Raw genomic sequence first — 18,064 nt, forward strand, 5'->3', positions numbered from 1 at the left:
ACAACTGTATCAGAATGTACGTGAGCTTGCAGAGATCGGTAAAGAGGTTGAAAGATAAACTGGAAGAACACAGAGCTATCAAAATTGGTACACTGCACAAACATCTGAGACCATGAAAACAAAAGTGAGAAGGAATAGCAGTCATCTTCATAAATATAACTGGGCAGCAAAAACAGGTTCTCATATTTACTGAATTAAAAAAAAAGAAAGCGACAAAATGGTGAAATTTCAAAACAGAACCATCACTGAGCTATAACCTCACCATCAAAAATGCATTCATGATAAATATGAAAGAGGGGATTCACTATGGGAAAGTCTTACTGCCAATTACTGAGTATCTAATAGAATCAAGTATCTATCAACAAGGAGAATCAGAAGTTTATTTTGAATTATAGTGTATCCTAGAAAGGTGGAACTACAGGAAAGAGTTTGGCATTCCCTTCTTTAGTAAACAAACAAACAAAGAAGCAAAACCAACAGATGTTGAATATAAGAATGAAAGTAGCTGGAAAATATGAACACCACAACTACTAGAGTACAGGAAAGCTAGTCAAACCTAAAAGACACCCCAGGAGGTATAATGAAATTCAATACTGCTTCAAAAGAAAAATGCAGGGAGAAAGAAATGACCAACGTAATTTCAAAGTTCAAAGGTTAAAAACTCCCTTCTTGTAAAAGGAAAGTGGGGAGGAAACTAATTAATAATATGGCTTCAGCCAAGTCTTGCAGGCAAGAGATAACGCCTGAGCAGAAGCATCGTGAAGTAATGCTATTCAAATGGGAATACAGAAAGGTTTTATAAATATATCAGAGGAAAAAACTAGCACTAGGATGAGAAACCCATTAAGGAAGGAGGTCTGACTTTAAATTACCAGTGAATCAGAAATAACTGAGGTAGTGGCTTTTTAAAAAAATATCCATTTTCAATGAGAAAAATATTAAAGCTCTTTAAAAAGTTTGATTTTAAAAATGCCTTGCATTACCAGTGATAATTTTAAAACCATATTCTAAGATTTCTTTTTAAATTTACAGAAAAATAGCAGATGGAACAGCTTCATAGAGAAACAGCAAAACAATACTTGCTTTCAGGAAATGTGTGAATGATTCTTTATGTTCTTGTCCACAAATTGTTTTTATCTCTGGCAAAAATAAGTCATTTAACAATACCAAAATGAAGATACACTGGGAAACAAAAAAAGCCTTGCACTTGTTTAACTAGTGGAAAATTAAAGGAACTTGGGTGTTAAAGTGAAATGGTGTATAAAGTTAAAGACTACAACTTCCTACACATTACACATTCATTTATTTTTTATTAAAAATGGTTGCTGCTATACATTTTTGTAGGGCCTCTGATATTAGCTTCATGAGATTTTATTTTGATTAGAATATGAAACTGGCTGATTCTTAGGGCTTGCACAACATCCTGATGGTGCTGACACACAGACTTCATTACAAACTGGCAGCTAAATATGTATCAGAGAACTTTGAAACTGCAGCACAAAGGAAAACTATCAGTATATTTTTGCCACTGTAGCATGTTGCTCTAAAGTACTACGCTGATAAATGTTTTTCCATTCCTGATTTATTATCAAATTTAACACTGTTTCCCTCCTTTATCTCATTTATCTGGCTAAAGTTTTACACACTCAGCCACTGCAGGTTAAATTCCCTGGTCCATCCAAATTCCACCCAGAACATATTGATGCCTCGAGGCCACGTCTGGATTTCCACAATCTGTGGACAAACAGAAATTAATGAAATGCTTCTTATAATTGAGAGCATCCCAAAGGGGTCTTGGGTACACATAGCAGCTGGCAAGAGCTGAAGGCATGAAGCTCAGGGGGTCATACCACCTCTGCTGAGCTCTTAGGTCCCTCTGAGCTGCCAGAAACATTGCAGGGACATTTAAGGCTGTCTCTGCACATGGCCAACATCCTCTGCAAAGTGCCAAATATATTCCTCTAAAAGAAGTCATAGCATCGATGCCAAAACCAGACACAACAAGAATACTTGCATTTTTTTTAGTCAAGAATCTATAAAATAATTTGAGTATCCCAGATAATTTGGATGAAGATGGTGCACAGTCTTATTTTACAGGCTTACCACCCAGAGCCAAAGGGCAGGCACACAGGCATGCACACTGCACTTGTCATGGTAACTATACTCTTGAGAACAGCGGTCTCCTCTGTACCCTTTATGTGCAGTTTCAGCAGTTTCTTTAGACTTCAGGTGTTAGGACAAATGACTTGGTACGTATGTACATGGTACATACATGGTCTCCTTTGGTATGTAACTGATAACACAGTTTGCATTTTCTTCATGATGAAGTCCCTTCTCTGCTGTCTCTGGGAGTTGCCTGCTGCAGGTTCAGCCCAGCCAACAGGTCACTTTCTGACTGCCTTTTTAATGTGTACTCCTTTTGAAGAACTGCTTAGGAAAGTATGAAATAATTTTGAGTGGTCTCTGGCCAATTGTAAAGATAATTTAGTGTGCTAACACAATACTTTTCAGGAAGTTTTTAATGGCAAATAGAGTACTGCATGTAGGGTGTGCACTGGAGACCCACAAGAAAGCAGGCATCATTGGGGTCCAGTGTAGGAGCTGTTCCATCTTTTTCACTGGGGCCAAGTATTAAAATGCATATAATAAATGTTAGGCTAATTAAACATATTACAGACCCACAATATTCTCGTGAGACTGCTCCAGCATGAAGATGTACACATCTCCTAAAGTCATAGTGATTCAACATACTGGTGTTTACTCTCCTATCAGGAATAGAAAAAGAAAGGGAAGAAGAGTAAAATTCATGTCTAACTGAGCTTCCTTAAAGAGCAAAGGCTTTCTGTGACACGTGTGTTAATCCACAAATTTCACCTGCGGGAATTCTCCAGGGTCAAATGAAAAGAGAAAGTAATTTGCTAAATTTACAACTTAAGCATCCAGCTCTTGAATCTATCATGTGTCATTCAGGAAGACCTGACAACACGTTCAGTATATCATCTGCATTATGGCACACTTTTGCAAACAGTATTTTGAAAAAATATTCAAAGATAAAATAGAAGACAATTAACAGGGCAAGATTCAGTTGTTTTAAAATCACTCGGGTTTGATAATAATTCTATTTGCCTAAAAGATGAATAGTAAACATGTAGAAACCTAACACTGTCCTCTGAAAATCGTTTTACTTACAGTTTTTTGACATCCATAGTGCAAGCCATCCTGAAATTAGATTTACAGTCCTCATTTTTTTAATCAAAAAGTCCTTATTTATTTTTCCAAGATTTTCCTATTTTTCCTTTTTAGACCATATTTATTTCCTGATAGCTGGGCTCAGGTTTTCAAATGCAAATCCTAAAACCCCAGGTGTTAGGTACTTAAGTTCACTTTTCCTAGGATTTATGTTGGGCTGTTACCCCAAATTCTCCTTGCGAAATGCAACTGAGATACCAGGAACAAAACATTTATGTATGTTACTCAAACAAGACAAAGTGGTTTCTCAGAAGCTGGTAGCATGAACAGCAGAATTTCCTAAGAGATTACGTTGGAGTCTTGATTGATTAGTCTCCTCCCAAATATAGGAATTACTTCACATAAAAATGACAACACTGTCCTTTGTTCTCTGCTGTATTATACAAGTGACTCTTAGCATGGCACTGATAATAAATCTTCATTTTTAAGACACTGGTCTAAAACATCACAGCTGCCAGAGGCGGGGGGGGGGGGGGGAAGATGACTCCTTTTCCTGTGTGTATTTTCCTTGAGCATGGGACTCATGGGAGGCAGCTTTAGCTGTCCATATGGTATAGTGCAGTCACTAGATTGTTTTACACCATACCTAGTAACTTTTACAGAGGGTTTTTTAAAGGTTTAAGTGAATATCTGGCTATATGTCCCTATGATTTTTCCTCTATGGGTACCTGCTATATGGGTGGTGGGGAGAGAACAGGGCAAGAGGTTGGGAAGTAGCAGACACACTTCAAAGCCAGCTTTATAAGAAGTAATTGCCTTCTAGAAGGATCATCCACAAAAAAGCTGAGCCCCCCCTCTTAATTAAAGTATATTTATAAGAAGCAGCAGCTGGTGATGAATTCCTAATGCTACTTAGGCTATATTATCAAGATAGAAATTTCTTTCAAAACCTGTGATCTACTGAAAAATAAAGAATAAACTATTTTTTATCTTCCTCTTTAATTTTCAAAAGTTGAAGTGTCGATAGCAATTTGGCATCCTAATAATTACCTATGGCAATGCCACAACTGTGAACCCAGAAATGCACTGCTATCTTCATGAAAGGAAAACTAAAAGACCTTATTCCTTCAGCAATTCAACACTTGGTGAAATGAACTTGCTATTTGGGTTCTACTGCTACTTTTGTGGAGAAAGGACAACAGCTAAAGTCATTGGAGTGGTGCACGCTGGAGAAGATGCTTGCAGCTTTACGACAACAAATAAGCTTCCCCTTGTATCAGAGCCATGGTTAGTGAAAGAAATGGAACTTCTGTTGAGGAAAATATTAAGGCTCCATCAGTAAGCACTGGTCAAACCCACTGCAGACTGAGGACCAATACTTCATGTAGGTAGCGTTGCTGACCAGCTGCCTTCAGTATTTATTACCTTTGAGCTGAGTTGCACCAAATAGCTGCAGCAAGCCCAAGAATCTGACAAGATACCACCAAAGCAGTAATCCAAAATTAATAAACTGTCATCAATTTTCTGTGATATAGGCTGTTCTTACTGCCCACATTGGAAATCTGCAGAAATTGGTTCTTGGGGCTCCACTTATCACTAGTTAACAATTCAGTGCCATGCTGGAATGACACCCTTAGATACAAGCCACGTCTTAAAACTTCCCATATTACCAATCCATAGAATCATTCGAAAAGAAAGTATGAAGGGTAATTTTATGGAAAATAGCTGTTTAGGGAAAGCTATTGAAAAGCCAGTTAGGATATTAGCTTTCACAATTTATCTGGAAGGCTCTAAATTATCATTGTCAACATACTTTATTTTTACTACACAAAAGATTATTTTTCCTACATGCTTTTCCATTTAGTTTATCCACTCTGTATTCATCCATTTCTCAAGAGTATTGCTGGTATCATTAATTTAAATGATTAAAGACAGAGAAAGAAAGACATACAAAACAGAGGATCATAAATTTCTTTCTATGCTGAACAAAGAGAAAATAGTTGCAAAATGGACCAAATTCAGTTGTTGGGTTTTTTTTGCATCAGAAGATGTGTCGTACATGGCACACTGAGACAATTCTTTTCATGGAGGGGAAAGATTTCAACCTAACGAGGAAAAAGGCTAATTCCTTAACCTTAAAGAAACATAATTTCTCTTTCAGTAACTTTGCTGTACAGAATCTGGTTTTCCTAAAATGGAGCTGTTCTAAAATCCCTCAGAAGGTAACTCCTTCCACTAAGGGACTATCTCTGGATGACAGTATGTCATGTCATGCTGTAGCTGATGTAACTGCATAGGGGCTTGCCACTTCACTGAAGTGCTCCACTTGAATTTCTTTTATTTAAAATGAAAAAAATCACACACACCCCCCAAAATAAAAAAAAAAAAACACCCAAGCAGCTTTTTTTTTATTTTTTAATTCTTTGAAACAGTTAAGGTTCATCTTAACATAAACCAAAAGCTAGCTGTCTAGCTATGTACCTGGTACGGTCAACAGAAAGAGGTAAGAGCATCCAGATGATGGTTCGTGAGTCATGAAGATTATACACCTCTACTGGCCACCTGCCCCTCATAAAGCATTACATGTCCTCCAGTCATCGCAGACACAGACCACCCATTAAATTTTGTCTATTCTGGTGTTTGAATCTGGCAATAAATATCTTATAGAAATATCTAGGCTTGATGTAAAAAAATGAAGATACATACAGCCTACGGTTATTCCTCATGACTTGTTTCTAAGGTTCACAATCTCACTACCAAAATGGTGTGTGCATTTCAAGTTTGAATCAACACATTTTCAGATTTTAGGCTATCAGTATTATTCTGTTCATTGACAAATGGTCAGAAGATACGTATACAGAACAATGTTTTGTGTTTCTGTAGTTTCTTTCCCAGAAGCTGGCTCAAATCCTATCCATTTGAAATACCTCAGTTTCACTTTTTAATCAGTACACTTTCTGATAGAAAAAAAATTGATATTATAATATAAAATACTCTACCTTATACCAATTAAATCTATTTCTAGATAAAACACTTTAAGGAATGACAAGCATCTGTTCTGTCAGTTATTGTACTTCCCAGAGCAATGCATTTCCAACACTACATATGCTTTTAAACTCCAGTAAAGCAATTTTTGCTTTTGTGAATTTACCTAAACAGCATTTAATAGGGTTAGCAGCCATTTTACATTCTGTTCTGCAGTATGAAATGGATCTACAGCATAATGCATCCAAAAGGAACATAAGACAAAGGTTGGCATATTGGAAATTAAAGCTGATGCACACAGGTAACAGATTAAAAGATTATTTGTTCAGGTAAAATGTAATTAGGCAGAACTATTTTTAAGCTTCATCTAAATAATGTATTTTAGAATATTCAATCCACTAAGCAGGTTTGAATTATGACTATACTGTACCATTTTGTAAAAAACTTCTGTAGAATGCATTGAGGGTTCCACTCTTCAAGTTTACACATCTGATCCTGCTTAAATTGTTATGACAATCTTTTGTTTACAAAGGAAATCTTTGAAGACTTAATATTTTAACAATTAGATACAGATGAGATTAGTGCTGTAACTTCAAAAGAAAACAAACTCCAAGCACATTGCTGCACCAAACATTTCCCTGTGCGGAGCTGAGATTGTCACAAGGGGCTCACGAGGGGCAAGAAGCCCCCACAATGGCACTCAGAGAACATACTAAAAAGGGAGGATCGTCTTTTCCTTTCTCCATCAAAAGAAGGCTCAGGGGTGACATAGCTAAGATTTATAAGTAAAATATTGATACAAGCAAATGGAGGGATTTTTTTTCCAAAAAGAAAGGTTAACACATATACTCCACAGCAAGGATCCTGCAGTGAAGGGTATTTTCTGCACTGGCTGGCAGTTTTTCTGCCATGCTGAATCCTTCCCAGCTTTCTCTTCATGCTCGTTCCCTTTGAACACTGTCTTTAGCCAGCCTACAGGGTTGAAAGTCCATTTCTTTTTCCAGAAAATAAAAGGCTCCCACTCTTTTTTTTAACCTGCACAGCTTTAGATACATCCTTCTTTTAATTTTATTTAATCATAGGAAATGCCTTACCAGCTTTTGACTGGATTTTAGCTATCTTTTTTAGCTAGTAATGATGAAGTCACCTTGCAAGGCAATTGCCAATCCAAAATGTATTGAACATCACTGCTTTCCTGCAGCCCTGGGACAGACAGCAGTACTGTTTTGCTCTAACAGCAGTATGTCACAAGGGAAAGAGTCAAAACCTTCCAATTTTCCTCTTCTGCACTTTAAGCAGCCCTACAGGTCAAGTAGCAAACATGCACTTGCACCCTTAAGATGCTAAGCTTCATTTAAATTTATCCTTCCTTTCACCTACCTGTTTTGTCTACCTGCCAACTAGGAGGAAGAGTGGGTGTACAAAACAACAGCAAGTAGCTGTCAGAACAGATCATTTTACTTCTTTCTCATTACCTCTTGTGGGTACAAAAAAGTGCACCATTATGTGACTTTGCATTATTTTACTGTTTCTCATGATTTTAGAGGTCTGCTGAAGCTGCCACATCCAAAGGTTCTTTAAAGTGAACATATACCAAATAAATCCAAGGCAAAATATTTTTTTAGTGTTAAAAATTAATTACTTTCTATGAAAGTGTTGATAAGAACATTCTTATAAATTATTTTGTTTACCAAGCAAGTGTGTATATATACTTACCTCATACCTGCCTCAATCTGGTAGATAGTTATTACAAAAACCAGGTCTTTAATTAATGACTTAAGTAAGAAACAAGAATATTTTGTTCCACAAGGAAGTAGGTCACTCTGAGGCAATTTAGAAAAAAAGACAATTTAATGATCCCAAGCTGCTGCATCTCCAATACTAAATTATCAAAATCACAATTTTTAGATTCAGTTTCCATAAGGATCTGTCTAAAATATGCCATGTTTGTTAATGTTAGAACTGTGATCTCAATTGCAGCTATTTTATTGCAAATTTCAATATGACTTTTTTTTTTTAATAGCCATGCAGGAGAATAAAATCACAGTTTTTCCTCCAGTCATCAAACAAATTAAGATTTTTAAAAGAACTTCATATGTTTCTTGACTTCAGGACTCAAATATGTATTGCTCAGGAGATTTAAGCGCTTTCATTTTATATTTGAGCCTGGGGTATTTTCAGTAATGATTTAAATCTCACTACTGATGTTTTATTCTAACACAAAGGAGGCGGTACATTAGTCTTTGCTGGTAACAATGAAGTACAGTAGTGGACCAAAATGATGCTGCTGCTGAAACTGTAAACTGAGTCTCAGGTAGCTTTTATTAAATACATTGGTACTCTCTTCAGAAGTAGATTACAATTAAAATAAACCATCTGCATTTCCCCTGAAGGGAAGTATTAGCAATCTGCTAACATATGATAAAGTCCAGCCTCAGTTCAAATAATTTTAAAGTATCTAAACCAAACTTGGAGATAAGCAGAAATAAGAATGTGAACAGACTGTATGACATTAATGCCTAGCTCCACACCATCCACTTTGAAAAAAAAGCAGATTTGTGAGAATGTTAAATGTGTCAGCTATAAACAGCCAGCCTTTGACTTAATGACCCTACAGCAAACGATATGCTCAGCCCATTTAGCATCGCATGAGAATGTAATTTGCTTCCATTCCTTGCAAAAGTTTAAAAATGTATTTCCATGAATTCTTTTTCATATAAACTGATATTAGTTAATATTGTCCCTCTTTCTACCACCTGACAAAAACTGAAAGAGAAAACTTCATTTGTTATTAATTTCACATAATTACTTGCAGCTCAGTTTTGTTTTAAAGTAAACATCTGCCATGCACTGTTCTTGCCTTTTCTGAATGTCATTTCCTTATGTAAGCTGGGTGCAAAGAAATGTGTCTGCAGACATGATGTTGCAGGATCATGACAGTTTAACATACTAATGACAGCATGCTAACAATGCAGTTTATGTCACTGATATTAATAAAGTATCTGAACTTAAAAACACACAGCTGTTAAATGTTTCCATGTTTTGGTTTGTGGTTCTATGGGCAATTTCTACAGATACTTAAAGCAACTAAGGAAGGGGGCAACCTCACAAAATTAGATCAAAGTCCAGTTGCTCTGTTTGCTTTATAATGCTCAGATCCTGGCTTTTGAAAGCATGACCAGAAACAAAGCCCTACTCAATTCAAATACCATTCTTTTTAAATTGATAATGCTGTATGAAATCATATTACTAAAAATTTTATTTCCTATTATCCTTCTGAAAATAAGGTATTCATCCTCAAAGGATCCTGAATACTTAACCACATAATGAGCTGAAAAACCAGGAGTGCTCCTTTTGACACAATTATTTTGCTCTTCATGCATGGATGCACACATATTTATGCTTTAGGTACTTAAATTTAGCATCTGTACTTTGTAGAAACAATAAAAACTGCGATACACATTGAAATAGATCTAACTAGTAACTTTCTTGATAGCCTAGCAGGTGCCAAAATCAGGAAAGATTTACACCAGAGATTATGAAAATGCAGGATCATTTGAGAATAATAAAAGTAAATGGTGGGAAATGTTAACAGCAACAGCTGTGAAAAGAAATTATGGAAGATAAAAAGTATAGAAGGGAGTAGCAATAGTAAAAACAGTTAAAAATTTAAATTGCTCCACAAGGGAGATTCTTTAATTATGGTTTCTGGAGATATTTGAGTAATAACTGCAAAAACAGTGAGGTACAGATATTTCTAATTACTTCAGTATCCTAAGAACCTACTAATACTGTAAAATCACAGCCAGGAAAATTATAGCAGATTACACGACTGTGTGAAGACTTCTGACTTTAAGGTCTATAACGACTCTTTTAGGTTGTGCATAGAATGGCAATCACAGCCCCATGTAGTGGTGAAGGCAGGTGCAAAGGTGTAGGAAGCCTCCCTACACAGCACAGTAGATTTGCAGGAAAACTCAGTTTTGCCCAAGAAAGTCTTAGAAAGCAAGAAGTATTTATGTCTGTTTTGTGTTTTATTGTTTATTATTTCATATCTATGTGATGAATATTTTTATCATTGCCATAGACACTGGTACCCAGAATTGCACACACCTGAAATGTTGGGAGACAGAGGAAAGGGTACAGGGCTGAATATGTGCACACAGTGAATAGTTCAGTACTGTGGAATATACATTGCTTTTAACTATCCACAGTAAACCCTCCTTTGCTACCAGAAGCACCAAACTGAACACATAATTGCACCATGGCAGAACAGTGATCACAGCAATACCAAACTGCAGAGACACATGGCAGAAAGCACAGTATTAGTGCAGTGCTGAAATACACATTACAGAGAAGCATCTGGATACAAAGGCAAAACGTAAAGTATGCCTGTCCACTGAACAACATCCTAACAGGTTAAATTCAAAATGACTTGAGCAATTTCAATGTGCTGCCAAGACTTTGAAGTATGAGAACAGGTAAGTCGCTGTTCATGATGTCTCTCAGCCTTTTCTGATATTACCAGCCCCATGAACCAGGGCTCCCAGTTCAATACTCCTCTGAAGTCTGGAAAAGTTCCTTTTCCAAAAATACAATATTCCAACTCAAGGCTCATCTGCTCAGAGAAACACCAGAAGAAGACTTATAATCATTCATGCAGGAAGTTAGTTAATAAACTACAGGCAAAATCTGGAATTATTTTATTAGAATTATAATTAATAATGTATTACGGTGATTATGGTTTGGCTGAGAACAAACAGGCCAGCCTGAGCTAGCCTAACATAACTGCCAAGTCTTCTGCACATGTGACAGATGGTGGAAGCATTTTAAAGACTCCCTGTGCAGCAGAACTCTCTGTAACTGGGGCTCAGATTCAATGCAACAGCAAAGTAGCTGAACCGGGTCATGATAAAAGCACACTAAGTAGCGCAAGCTACCTTTAAGTTTTGGGGTTTATCACAAGAAAGGGTGGGGGGAAAAAAGAATAGTGCATTCAAGGGATGTGAGGGGAACGTGGTTGCACAACTTACGCTGACTGATGAAAGTGAAGGAAACTATGGCTTTTGATACACTGCACTAAATTCAGCAGGTATAAGGGGTGGAAGGACAATGGCTGAACTCAGTGGAGCTATATCCCCTTCTGAAAGGGCTTGTTTAAACTTCCCTGACAGTTTTTTATGCACAACACAGGGTGGTTTGGAAACACTGCAACTTACTTTTCAATAAACCTTATTCCTCCCAAGAAGATAATGGATTTTGTGTGCTTATGTCAAATCTCTTTTGGCCCATCTTACTTCGAAAAGGGGTTCAAACTCCAAGAATGTTCCTCAACTACTCCCTCTAAGAGTCCCAGAAGGCAAATGCTAGAGTGTAGAGGAGGAAGACAGAACAATAAATGAAAAGTAATATCATACCACTGAGAAGTCTCTCAGCCACATCCCAAGTTACACCCACTGCAGAGAATCCATCTTCCTCTCTAATTAATTTCTTATGGTATCTGAAGCAAGATAAGTTGCAAGGAATAGGCATTTGTAGACCAAAAAAAAGAGTCCAGATTAGAAAAGAAAATAAAATCAAAAGAAGAATGATACAGCTATTGACACATGATACTGCCAGTGTCCCTTCAGCCTTTCATTGAACCATTACAGTTCTTTCCCTACAACAAGCAAATATGCTGTGTTCCTACCTACAACTGTGTGCTTTCCAGAGCAGTATGCAAGCAACACTTAAGCCTTGGCTTACATTGCATTCATTAATTTAACTTTTTATGAAGTTGTTTAAAGAGCAATATAATATTATTATTTTGGATGAGCTCTTTCAGACTAAGTTTCCACATGGAGATCCTTTAATCCTTTGCTTTTTGGCAAGAAGTGGAGATGCAGGTGCTATCTGAAACCAATTTAGACCAGAATCAAACTGAGGACCTAATAGTCTTTTTCTACCAGTTACATGCCTTAATTTTAATGAATAATTCCTGATCTATCCATGAAATGAGAATCAGTCTGAAAGCATACATTTGCCAGAAATGGCATTATCCTTTAGAGATATCATCAGCCCACTTATCTGAAGATTATTGTACTGCCTGCTCACAAAAAGAAAAAGTTTTAAAATATAAGCAGAAGCTGTAATTTAGGTTGGCAGAGAAAATCCAAGTTCACTTTTTACAAAGAACATGGGGCTGCTGTCAGCAAAAGTTGCCGGCTCTGGTGTTGGACGGAATACTGAAATGTCTCTCCTGCCTGCTAATGCAACTCAGATATTCACAGTGAATCATTTATTTTCTGCTGCACAGGGATGCCAGCAGAGTCCTTTACAACAGAAAGGCCAGGGCAAATCATTCAGTTATGAAAAAGATTTATATTAATTATATCATAGAGAAAATGCATGTGTCCTTCATGTATCTACATGGATGAGAAAGAGGAGAATAATCCTCTTTCATGGAAGTTCATCATACCAGTGGCAAGACATACCTTGAAGCACTGACACAAACCTATTATTTTTTGTTCAGAGCAGAAAAAGAAGCACTAAAATGCTATGTGAGATAAAATGAAATCTCAAGTTCCCATGCTGTTGTGAAGGACCAAAACCTATCCCACCAAACAAAGTGAGTCTCAGCAATCTCTGTATTGCTTTTTCCACCTGATTTCATATCATAAATGAGACACACATTGTTGATCAGCATAAACGATTTTTTGTGTATGTTTTTGAACTAATACAGGTTTTTTGTGACTGATTTTGGCAAGCATGTGTTTTGTTATTGCCACAACTCATAAAAATATTTAATTTTTCCCCTTCCTAAAAACCTTTTTCCAGCTTCAAGGAAAAACATACACATATACAAAAAAAAAAAAAAAAAATCTATGTCAACAAAGCACAATTAACGTTCTACAAATCAAGTATTGAAAGGTCAGGAAATGCCAGAATTGTCTGCACATCTATAATTTACATCATAAATGCCTCTACATTATGATAAAATATTTAATTACATGATAGCATGTAGTATGTTCTATGGCACCCTGTTTAGAGGGTCCAGAAAAGCAAAGGGGTCCAGTTTTCACTCTCCATGTAAGGGAAAGCAGTCATTACAAAGTAAATCCTACTTGACATCTCTAGGCTTTAAGGTTAAAAATTACTTTGGGTATTGCTTACACAGTTTGCTAAAGTCAAGAACAGGTGCAAATGCAGAGTAAAGATGGAATATATTGAGATTTTAGTTGTTGAGATCAAATAAATCTTACCTGAATAGATATTAATTTAATTTTTTTAAAGCCTTGTAGCTTGCATAAAATTGGTTAACTTTTCACTCAAGACCCAAAATAATCTCCTGACAAATTTGAAGTCACTGCTCCACAACCTGATAAGTGATAGACTCAGACATGAAAGACTTAGAAACAGCAGAGTAGTTTTTAGCACATTTTTAGCAAGTCTGACAAAGCTGTATAAACAAAACCAGATGTATGTACTGGGAAATGCTGGACAATCTCATTAACTGAGAACTGGTAATAGCTTCCCTGTGGATTATATGTATGTACCTGCACACTATATAGAACAAATTAACACATACATTACTAAGTAACACTTCAAAGCAAAACAAACACATTTTGTTCCATTTAGAGCTTAAGGAATACTAAGAAAAAAAATTAAATCCCTTAATTTGGACCTTTTGTTTTTTTCAGGGAAAATGTGTGTGGTTTGAAACCTGGGTGTGAATATTGCATGGTGGGAAGAGCTTTCATAACTTCACTCCCAGGTGAAAAAAAGATAGAGACATACAAAAATGTGGGCAGCAGTGACATTCTCTGCCTTTAATTATATGACTCCAGCCTCTAAATTTTCCACCCTCTCTCCCACTTTGAACTTAAGGTTCTTGTTCTCACATACAGAGCTCCATGAAAGTCCCTCCTGCCCACATCTCATTTCTCATTTTCTCCTTCTGTTACTGCCTGAGTTCTATCCAAATTATTTTCTTAAACGCCTACTGTACACTTTCTCTGGTCTTCATATCACGTCAATGCTTGTGTTCCAAAGAACTGAGCTGTGTTCATTTGAATTGCTATCTAAAATAGGCTTTTTCTGCAAGGTCAACAAATGCTAATATGTCAGCTAAAGCAACCTTCTTTTTTTAAGTAACTGGTACTTTAGATGAAAATTATCTTCTTTACCCTGATGCACTGCATACACTATTTGATTAATGCAGAGTATCTCTGACAGGTGTCACAGGCATATTTTCATGAGAAAACTGGGAAAACCAAAAATTATATCATACCTAGTTTAACATCCTAGAACTTTTTCAACTATTTTGCTGGATTTGTAAAACTAGTCACTCCATGAACCTTTTCTCTCTTCCTGACAACACATTTTATTCCTTAAGGAAAACCTGATTTTAAGAAATGGGTCTGAAATCAACACCCTAAACCTGAAGACTGCCAAATGTCACAGCTGCTCCTTTTCTCTATGATGGTCTGACCAAAATCTCAGAGCTGATAGCTCCAACTTCTGCAAAAGTTGGGTAATGAATTTTTATTTCTCAGACATGGATTCAAGCCATCACTATGAATCTACTTTAAGCTCAAGGAAAAACAGAAAACACTTGCCCAACCTGCAGAAGTACTAGTGGAGCACGTTTTTATGCTTACGCCCATATATACAATGGCAGGAAAATGTTTCTTTTTTCATACTGCATAGAAAATGGGATATAACCCTACTTCTTGCTTTCCACTGCTCACAGGTACTGCCGCCTTCTGACATCCACAGAGGGCAAAATGAGTGGACAAGACCAGGGTTCTGATTCCAGCCATCTCCAAATGCATGTTCTGACCCACCTCATCAGGCACTCACAAGCTCTCTGCTGCCTAGAGACCATGTGTATTCTCCCTATGCCCACCAACTGACAAGGCAACCTGTAAAAAATATTGTCCCATTTCAGAGATTCAAGATTGTAAAACAAGTCTGGGCTTAATATTTTCTCTTACATATTCCACAATAAATGCTTCTTAAGTCCCCTTCCTAAGTGAGATATCTGTTTTTTTCACACTCGTTGTGGTATCCGGTGTATCATGTGCTCAGAAAACTAGCAGCCTGAGAAGCTTGCTTTCTCTTGATATTCCTTATGAGCAAACCCATGATACATTAGCAGGTGTGAAAGATGAAAATATTTGTAAAGCTTAGATAGCTTTTTACTTAGCAAAGCACTGTTACCTGTCTGCATCCACAGTCACATCATGAACCCCTCTCTGAATGACATCTCGAGAGGCAGCTAGGTCTGGTATTCGGTTCAGGCTTCTTGTATATAGGTTGAGTCCTCCATCTGTCATGTACCTGAAAATAAATGCGTGGTCAATCAGTGGGAAACACAGCCATCTGGCAGCCATGTTTCACTCTGAAGTTAATAGACTGTGGAATTCAAATGTTTAAGGTACATGCTATCCTATTAGATGGTAAGCTTATACTAAATATTCTCACTTATTCTCATTTTGCATGCCCAGTGCAGGAAGATCAGATATGCCTGTTTTCTAGGATCATTTGCCTTTTTCTGTGATGGCTTACAGGACAATCTGTTTTACTAAAATATACTTAGACTGAAGCCCACAATTATCTTCAAAAATTTTAAGTACATTTGAAGTACTACAGTTTTGTCAAAGAACAGCACTGATGCAAGAAGCATAACTCCAGTTAATAAAAAGAAAAAAAAAAAAAAAAAAAGAAAAAAGGGGAAAAAATCAGTAGCATCCATTTAAATGGGAAAAGAAATTGAGAATGCAAATCCATAGTCCCTGCTGGCATGCAATATTCAAATAAGAAAGAGATATCCACTGAAGCCTTCACAATGACATTTAAGAATATGTTTCTATCTGTGTTCCTTTTGCTTGATTCCCACCACTTCACATTACAAAGAATGACTAATGAATTGAATAGTGAGTATAGTGATTCTTACTCACTAGAGAACCATTAGAAGTTTTTGAATTTCAAGCAGCAGTAATAATTTCTGAAATGCCTACCTACAGTTTAGTTATTCTATGAGGGGCCTTGGTGCATATAACTGAACAGTACCACAAGCTTGTCCTTCTCTGAAGACCTGTCCATTATCTGTCCATTATCTTCTCAAAGGACATTTCATTAACCGTCTTCCCTCTTTTTTTTTTTCTTTTTTTTTTTTTTTTTTCCTGTGTGTGTGTGTGTTTGGTAGGTTTGTTTTGGTTGCAGGTTTTTTTTTTACATTCCTTCTTGTAGTTTTTTGTAACTAATGTAGCAACCTAGTACAGAATTTGTACAAATTAATTACTGAAGGACTCTGCACTTGTATAGCACTTAGCATAGAGATATACATATACAGGAAAAAAATGTGATATACTTCAGTGAACCTATTCAAAGTAAAATTACGGGCTTATTGAAATAAGTGCAGTCCCCATGCTAGGATGATGGCTAAAACAACCTACTGGAATTCACTCCCAATTCAAATAATCTTTGACACAAGTTCTCCTCAAGCCCTGAAATGGTGCCACTCAAACCCATCTTTCAGTCGAAGTGTGTGTCCAAGTACACAAACACTTAACTTTAATAACTCTACACAGACTCCCAAGCAGAAGCCAAGGCACACACACTGCTGGTGCTCCAGATGTTCTGTTGGCCCCCTCCCTGCAGTTCCTTCTGGGAGCTGATTTAATTGAAATCAACTGTCCCAGAGACCTTGGGGCTAATACAGCAGCCTGAGAGCACCAGCCTCCACGGCTGCAGTTTGGGGTGGGTGAACTGGTGCAGATTTTGAAAGCAAAGCTGCAGTAGTGTAGCCCTGGGCAACAGATGCAGTTTGAGACAGCATCGTGTCCTGGGTGGTAATCTGGATGAAGGCAACCTCCAGTGCATCAAAACACAAAGTGTTGGTTTGTTGATTTTTAATTAAACTCTGAGGCATTTTACGCACTGGTAAGATTTGGCCTGGAGTTCAGCAAGGGATTTCTGAAACTTTGGTATCTGGAGTCTGCAGATTTGTTTTCAAAGGTAAATTAACAGTTACACTTACACACTAGATTTATCCTTTTATTAGAGAGAAAATTTAAACTTTTTGACAGATTATTTAGCTAGAGGTGAATTGTGCAATAGGTTCCAAGGCTCTGGAATTGCATATTAAATTTAGCTGTGGTTTGAATGCAATCCAGACTATATGGATTTTTTCCTGTATAAGTAAGGCCTGAATGGAGAGACTTAACAAGTGCAACAGGCCTTTCTCACACTAATGTCTAATTACTGCTGCATTCCTTTCCCCAAGTGTTTAAAGTAATTAAACTGATAATGGAAGAGGCATAAAGGAGATAAGACTTTACATGCCTCAGTGAGTCCTGAAATTTCAGAGCTTATTAACTTGTTTTTAACATTTACTACACCTAAAAATGTTAACTGAGCACATTGCAATTTACTGTCTATTGAGTCATCCTTATTACAGATGCAAAGAAAAGTCACACAAGATGACTATATTAATCCTCTAATGTGATAAGCTAATTAATACAACTCATCAGGCACTGCAAAGGATTCCCCTATTTTTTTTTATAAACTCATGCATCTGTCAAAGGCAGCTTTTATATTCCTTTTATGATAAAAGGTCTTCAGACATTAGAGTATTACATTTTCCATATGTCTTTTCTCTGTTCTAGCACACATGAATATGGCATTCTACTTGACAGCCACTAATGCTGTGCTGTGGACAACCTTGTCAGCAGTGCTCCATTCACAGATCACAGACAGTGCACCAGTCAGATATAGCAATATGCTTTCTTTATAGTTATACTTTTTCTAGAGATTTGTCTTTGGATGGTGCTTGAGGTGAGACACTGCTCTAGAGAGAGCTTTGATCACAGACTTACATTTGCTCTTAGGAATGTACCCATACCCA

General features: G+C 36.8%; 1 protein-coding gene across 7 annotated transcripts in view; it reads right to left on the bottom strand.

The window, feature by feature from the left end:
- Positions 1–18,064, bottom strand: part of NAV3 (neuron navigator 3) — a 414,503-nt gene that overhangs the window by 92,112 nt on the left and 304,327 nt on the right. For all 7 annotated transcript variants that reach the window (XM_056340408.1, XM_056340406.1, XM_056340405.1 and 4 more), the window contains one exon: positions 15,376–15,495. In XM_056340408.1, the coding sequence (XP_056196383.1) occupies positions 15,376–15,495 (120 nt within the window). The remainder of the gene's footprint in view (positions 1–15,375; positions 15,496–18,064) is intronic.

This window comes from Falco biarmicus, chromosome 5, assembly GCF_023638135.1.
Source record: "Falco biarmicus isolate bFalBia1 chromosome 5, bFalBia1.pri, whole genome shotgun sequence".
NCBI classification, from domain to species: Eukaryota; Metazoa; Chordata; class Aves; order Falconiformes; family Falconidae; genus Falco; species Falco biarmicus.